This window comes from Siphateles boraxobius, unplaced genomic scaffold (genome assembly GCF_051911475.1).
Source record: "Siphateles boraxobius isolate OS27281-9 unplaced genomic scaffold, OSU_SipBor_1 12, whole genome shotgun sequence".
Lineage (NCBI taxonomy): Eukaryota > Metazoa > Chordata > Actinopteri > Cypriniformes > Leuciscidae > Siphateles > Siphateles boraxobius.
This window is the reverse complement of record NW_027508722.1, coordinates 17,540,347-17,547,447: the sequence shown is the minus strand read 5'-3', so window position 1 is coordinate 17,547,447 and position 7,101 is coordinate 17,540,347. Positions and strand designations below refer to the sequence as shown.

Here is a 7,101-nt window from a genome sequence, read left to right as displayed (position 1 = left end):
CAATAGAACAATTCTATATAAAACAATAGTGTATTTAACATAAAAATGTTACGTGTAAACGTTACAATTTATGTTTTTAATGTAACCTCCGCCGATGGGATGGGATTACACAAAAATACCCTGCACTGATCTACTAAGGCCACTAGATGGCGACATCATACAAGTGTAATTCACCTCCATCCCTATAGAAAAAGTAAACTTCCTTAAATCACACTTCATCACTAGTTACATTTGTGAACGAACAAAGTCCAAACTCGCACATGTCTGTGAGTGTGTATATACACGTTGATTGATTCATAGACATATATATAGACGAATTAATGAATTGTTTTTACACGTGATATGTATTTATTCTATATTTAATCTCAAGTACGCTCTTCAGTAACCCTGCTGTCTCCTTTGTAGACAAGTTCACTAACTTTTTGCCATTTGCTATTTATTCACAACACAACACTACATTTTGCATGCAGACCTATAGGAAAACAAGGATTTTTTTATACGAGTCTCTTTATCAAAATGCCATTTCTTTTCATTCAATATGGTTATTTTAACATTTGATTTAGTCTAGTTGCAGTTTCAAATCTGCATCTATTATATTAGTATCGCAGTGTTAATATTATTACCACGAGAGAGAGTGCCATTTTCCCTTCTAAACCACAATCCTGACACCGCTATTAAATGAAATAACAGCTAATACAGATAGCAGGTACACAATCTATACATTTAATAATTATAGCACTTCAGACACAGTTAGTCATACTGTAATATTCCGCTTCTTCTCTTTCAATCTCGTTTGTGATGACCCTTTGCACACTCCACGTGAAAACCAGTCACCCCAGAATCTATTCTTATCCCCTTATATAACTAGAGGGATGAAATCAAGTCCACAATGTAAAAAGAAACCTGGAAAGAAACTTTATCAACAATTTTCCATCTAGTCAGGAGTTCAGTTAAACAATTTTACATAATTACCTGCTTTTGCCTTGAAAACAAATTTGAGTAATACCTTAAAGGAATGATATTTAATGAATCATATAATTATACAACTAGCTAATGTAGGTTCACTGAAACATTTATTTGTACAGAAAAAGCTATGGGATAAATTAAAATGTGACTTATGAAGCACATATACTTTTATCAACAAAGCAAAAGATAAAAATTGATCTGCAGCTCTGCCTATGGGTTTATTAGTCTCTGTAGAGTAATTAGTTGCAACTTTTTTCAAGCACTATTATCAATAAACAATAAAACCTATTAATTCTGAAAGCACAATGGTTCAAATATTGACTCACTTTAATTAGTTAACTAATGTAGCTGGTTTAATTCATTTGCTCTTCTTTAAGCTGCTTAATGCGCTTCTAACAACTAATTTCTTAGTTCAGCATAACCATATACGTTGTTGCATACACTGCGATTATACATGAAGCAATATAAAGTATGTCATGCATAAAGAAGACTATGAAAATCTGATATTTTACAGGAATTGATTGTCCTGTTCCAAAATTACACATCGAGACACCATCAAAAAACTATTTATAAAAATATTATTAAAGATAGAGATTATTTACCCACAACAATTTATAGTTTCTTGAACCATACTGAAACATAACTTTTCTAAATATACATTATTTACAATATACAACAATATAAAACATTTCGGAGTCTCAAAGCTATAAAGATTACTGCCTCAAATCAATATATTACAAAACATCACTAGCACAAGACAGCTCTGCACAAAGTGGTAGTAAATTCCCTTTAAAATATTTCTTTTTTCTAAAATGACTATAAACATACACATTTGCTTACATTAAGGCTGTGTTATTAAACCTTTCATGCATTATTGGTTACTTTATAGTTATAACTTCGACATAAAAAGGCTTCTGCTCCCATCCTTCATAACTGTTCAGTCAGCTGTAGGTATGTAGTCAGCATCTTGTAGGTATGCTGATGTAGTGTGTTGAATGATTTAAAACAGTCCGTGTGTGTTCATTCCTTCGACACAAACAGCAGCGCGACTTTGTTTGAATGGTTTCCTGCATCCCATTCAACATGTTTATGTTCAGTATGCTGTAATATCTCAAAATAAAAGAATTGCAAGTTGTTCGGGTATATGAAAGGATCTGGGGTCTCGGATATTGATTTGTTTTATCATGTCTCCTGTTTCTTCGCTTGACTTTCTTTTCCCTGAGAGAAAGAAAGGCTGAGGGGCTTTCAACTAATCAGGTTGTAAAGCATCAGCCGTGTCCATGCTCACAAATGGCATTTCCAGGAGTGCTGTCTTAACCTGCAGAGGACAAAGAATGAGAGAAATAGTAAGAGCGAGAGCACCTTACAAGCAAATATAAATCAAGTGAAATGGGAATTATTAAAGGACCCTCGAAGTGTGGAGAAATAAAAGGCTTTGATCCATGCGGTGGCCTTAAAGCTGTTATAGTTAGCGCTTCACCTCTAGAGCCCGACTGTCCACAAAAACACTTGAAAAATATAAGCTTGTGTTATTGTACATTAGCAAATGGTTTGGTTAGCCTTGAATAATTGAGGGAAAGAAACAAAAATTGTTATTAGGGGAAGTAAAAGAAACCTTCTACGTAAACAAGCCTTCATTTCTTTTAGCAGTCTTGTTTTAACTGCTATATTTATAATATTTAAATAATTTTACTGAAATATAAGACAAAAAATACTGCTAGAAAATCATTTACTGCAGTAATGGGATGTGCTTAAATTCTGGTTGATTTGATAAGCCAATAAATATTTTCGTGTTCTGGGCGATAACGGAAAAAAACATTAAAATGTATAATATAAAATGTATAATATTTAAACCAAAATAAATCAAAAATAATGTTTTATTTTTATAATTTTAATTTTATAAAATTAATAAAATTAATTTATAAAAATAATACAAATTAATAAAAAAATAAAAAATAAAATATTAAGAACTAATAAATGGATAATGATTATAAATTCATGAATACAAATACAATAAAATGTTTTATTTTTATAATTAATTAAATTAATAAATTAAAATAAAATCTAAAGCTAAATATTATCTTATTACTATAAATTAATAAAAAACTCAAATATTGAAAACTAATAAATGGCTATTATCTAGATATTTATTAGATATCTATATTTAAATCTGAAAAAAGTAATATATATATAAAAAAATAAAATCAGTTGTTCTTAACTGTATTAAAAGCTACAGGTAAATTCACAGCATTATAATATTCAGTATTAAAATTAATATTCGTTTTAAGATTTAATCAAAATTAGATTTAATAGTGTTACTAAATTATAAGTGTTTTTAAAGATAAATGACTAATAAAAGGTAATCTAAATTCAAAAATATGAGATATGAGCATACACAATTAAATATTGTCCAATATACTGTACATCTAACTTTGACTATTAACTTAAAAAACCCTCTAGTATCGCATGATTACCAATATGGTACCAATATATTGTGCATCTCCATTATTGATGTTTATAACTGAAATGATTTCTCTAAATGATTTTTTTTTTGTGTGTGAATTGGGACTTGTGTGGACGTTAGTACAGTATGTGTGTGTTTGTGTATAAATGGCAAACCTTTTACCTGTACAGTGCATCTGTGAGTGCAATATACAGCAGGTCTTTGGTATCGGAGAGCATTATCTGCCTTCTGGAAGGCCCATCATGCCTCTGGGTTTGGTCACAGCAACGCCCTGACAAAGGCTGCTGATGTGTTTTTTGTCACTCACAGGAAACTGCCGATCTGAGTTATGGCCTCCCGATGAACACTATGGTACACTTCCCTCAGCTGCCTCACGTTACGACCCACTGAGGACTCGCAACCGTAGTATTTCTGAAAGGATTCAAAACATAATGAGAGGATGAGATATTAACAGTGCATTTCTGAACATTACGCTGAGGTAGATTTTAGGCTTGGCTCCAATCTGCAGATATTAGGCTTCAAACAGCATGTCCTTGCCAAACCAGTGAGGCATAAGACACTGAAGCTCAGGATGCTCCAGAGAGACTGTCAGTGTTGTAAATTCACGGTGCTGTTCTATGGTAACATTGCAAGGAAAATACTCAGGAAGTGTGGCCATGAAAATCTATTCTATTCTGATTTTTGTTTGATGGTCAGTATGAGGTATGACCTTTTCAGACCTATGACAGGTGCAGAACAACATTAAACAGTGTGAGTCCATCAATACTGTGTGAAACTGACCTCAGCGCAGTGGAACACCTTCAGCATGTCTGAATGAAAGGTGTCCAGACTCTCGTAGTGGCCTGAGAGGAGCTGTCTCTGCAACATAGTAAGATCAACAGGAGCCGAGCCTGATCTGGAAGAGAAAACACACAAATTTAATTATTTTTTCCCCCAACAAATATAAAACCCCCCCCATGAAATCAAAATGGGAGTTTTGTGATTTTAGTCCTTGTCTGGTAGCTTTGAGGACATCTATATTCTAGTGTACTGACTGAAATGTTGTACTCTATGTTGTACAAATTGTTGTCCGATAAAAGTGAGAGTCTGTAGAGTGAGAACATCCCCTACCGCCAAATTATACATACTCTACCATTCAAAAGTTTGGAGTCTATAAGATTTTTGAAAGATAGTCTTTCGTGCAGCAAGGAAGCATTGATCAAAAGTGACACTTGAGACATTTACAATGTTACAAAATATTTATATTTCAAATAAATGCTATTCTTTTGAACCTTCTATCAATCGAAGAATCATGAAAAAAATGCATAGTGGTTTACACCAAAATATTTAGCAGCACAACTGAATGTAGATAATAATTAGAATAAATGTTTCTTAATGTTTCTTGAGCACCAAATCAGCATATTAGAATGATTTCTTAAGGAAAAAGCTAATTTAAAATTGTTATAATATGTCAAAATATTACTGTTTTTATTGTATTTTTGATCAAATAAATGCAGACTTGGAGATCGTAAGACTTTCGTACCGACCCCAAACTTTTGCGCAGTAGTGTACCATGTACTGTCTCCGACTAGCGATAGCAACGAGGAAATCAAAGTTCATTGCTGTGTGTTTGGTTGCACCAACTAATAAATGACTGAATTTTAAGTTTTGGGTGAACTATTATTTAAAGATGGAGACATGTCAAGGTGAATGGCCTCTAAAAATTGAATTGGTGCCAAACCATTCCCCAATCAGGGGCAGGAATTTAATAAAACCAGACAACCTCCTTCCATGCTATATTTTGACTTCACAGTTCTGTTATTATAATAGACCTCCAATTACGGCAGTCTCCTACAATAAGTTTACATGAATCCAAGGAAAAAAATTAAAATAATTGTCACAGTGTCTGAAACAGTTAGATCAATGATTGGGTCTCACAAAACCCCTCCTTTCTGAGAGCCTAATCTACTCTGATTGGTCAGATGACCCGGTCTGTTGTGATTGGTCTACCGCTAACAGCGTGTGTCGGAAACAAAACGGCAATTACCAGATCTGAATTTCAGCTCCGGAGGCTTCCTCATTTCACTGTATACACAGTTATATGAACAGTGACTATGGTGTCGGATTTACCATACCGGATTTGCTTTTGTGGCGCAGAAATGTCAACAACGGCATGTCAATAACACAAACCAAACTCTTCCAGGCCTCAGCTATATCTACAGGTCAAAGTAGATGTTGTTCGTGGGCAGCCAATAAACACCATAGGCAGACATTATGTAATTCACAAGTTCACATGTACATGTGTGAACAGCGTCAAGAGACTGACACAGACATTTTTACGACATTAACATTATTCAAATTATAGAAATTACTGACAACTGACATCCTTAAAGGGGTCATCGGATGGAAAATTCACTTTTATATGGTGTTTGCATAAAAATGGGTCTTTGCAGTGTGTGGACACAACCACCTTACAATGAAAAAAATCCATTCACTCCTTTTTTTTCATCCTCAAAAAGTCTAAACACTCTCAATAGTCAAGCCGTTTGGATTTTCTGAGCAATATGATGTCATATTGCTCATGCTCCGCACATTACCACTGACGGACTGTCCCATATTAGCATATTTCCGCCCTTAGCCATTTGTATACTGTCCGCCAAACCAGCACTTTACTTGTGTCAACACCCCCATGGAAGAGAGGAGTGGGGTGAGCATTTGCTCATTATCATTTAAAGAGACATGCACCGAAACGGGTCGCTGTGAACAGAGCTGTTTTTGAGGAGGTAAAAAGGGTGTTACTTTACACAACCATTGAGGAATTTTAACCAAAGTATGTTACAAACTTTACATGAAGACCCTAAAGAATCACACCAACTTGTGGAAAATGGGCATCCGATGACCCCTTTAATAACTATCATCACCACACCACCGTTTTAAGAGCATTTGATTTCTTTTTAATCTACTCTAGCTGTCAGTGTAAAGAGGATTGAAGATCCTCCCAAACTCCCTGAATCTCTAATCATCTGGAGACTGTGAAGACAACAGCAGGAGAGTCGCTGAGCAAACAACACTGGCGTGTGGAAAAGCACACACACACAAACCTCTTTCTGGAGCACAGGTTCAGCAGAGGAGCGGCGAGGGACTGTCCAGATGACCCTAAAAAACACAAATGACAGAAAGAGTGATCAGCTGTGCTGGTCTTCACACTGAGCTTCTGTCTCAGGCTTTTGCAACACGTCTCTATAAATAAAATCAGCAGACGTACCCTTGTGACTGACAATGACGTCATAGATCCCCTGGAGTGTTTGCGTGAGGTTTCTGCTCCGTACACTTCTCCCCTCATCTCCCTCGCCGCCGAGTCTGTTTTCAGACTGTGTGCTCGAGTGAGTCAGGTGCTGGTCTGTAATGTGCAGAACACACATCCTCTTACACATATAGAACATAGTCTTATTATTACACATACATGATACACAGCAGACTTGAAAAACGTGCAGACTCTTCAATACACATTCAGTAATGGACTGCAATCTTAAGACTCTCACAGTCTGTCATCTTAATTTTAAGTGCAATAATCGGAATGCACTTAAATACACTTTTTCCATGAACTCAACGGGACATGGTAGCCTGTACGTGCCAGTTGCACTAGCCGTTAACCACATGTCCTCTTCTGCCCTTTTGACTAATGCAGAGTG

General features: G+C 35.2%; 1 protein-coding gene across 11 annotated transcripts in view; it reads right to left on the bottom strand.

The window, feature by feature from the left end:
- Window positions 1–702: 702 nt before the first annotated feature.
- LOC143718342 (histone-lysine N-methyltransferase ASH1L-like) overlaps window positions 703–7,101 on the bottom strand; it is a 34,280-nt gene continuing 27,881 nt past the window's right edge. For all 11 annotated transcript variants that reach the window (XM_077209430.1, XM_077209447.1, XM_077209456.1 and 8 more), the window contains 5 exons: window positions 6,675–6,809; window positions 6,511–6,565; window positions 4,211–4,325; window positions 3,593–3,841; window positions 703–2,284 (listed from right to left, as the gene is read on the bottom strand). In XM_077209430.1, coding sequence (XP_077065545.1) covers window positions 3,734–3,841; window positions 4,211–4,325; window positions 6,511–6,565; window positions 6,675–6,809 — 413 coding nt within the window. In that variant the 3' untranslated portion in view covers window positions 703–2,284; window positions 3,593–3,733. The remainder of the gene's footprint in view (window positions 2,285–3,592; window positions 3,842–4,210; window positions 4,326–6,510; window positions 6,566–6,674; window positions 6,810–7,101) is intronic.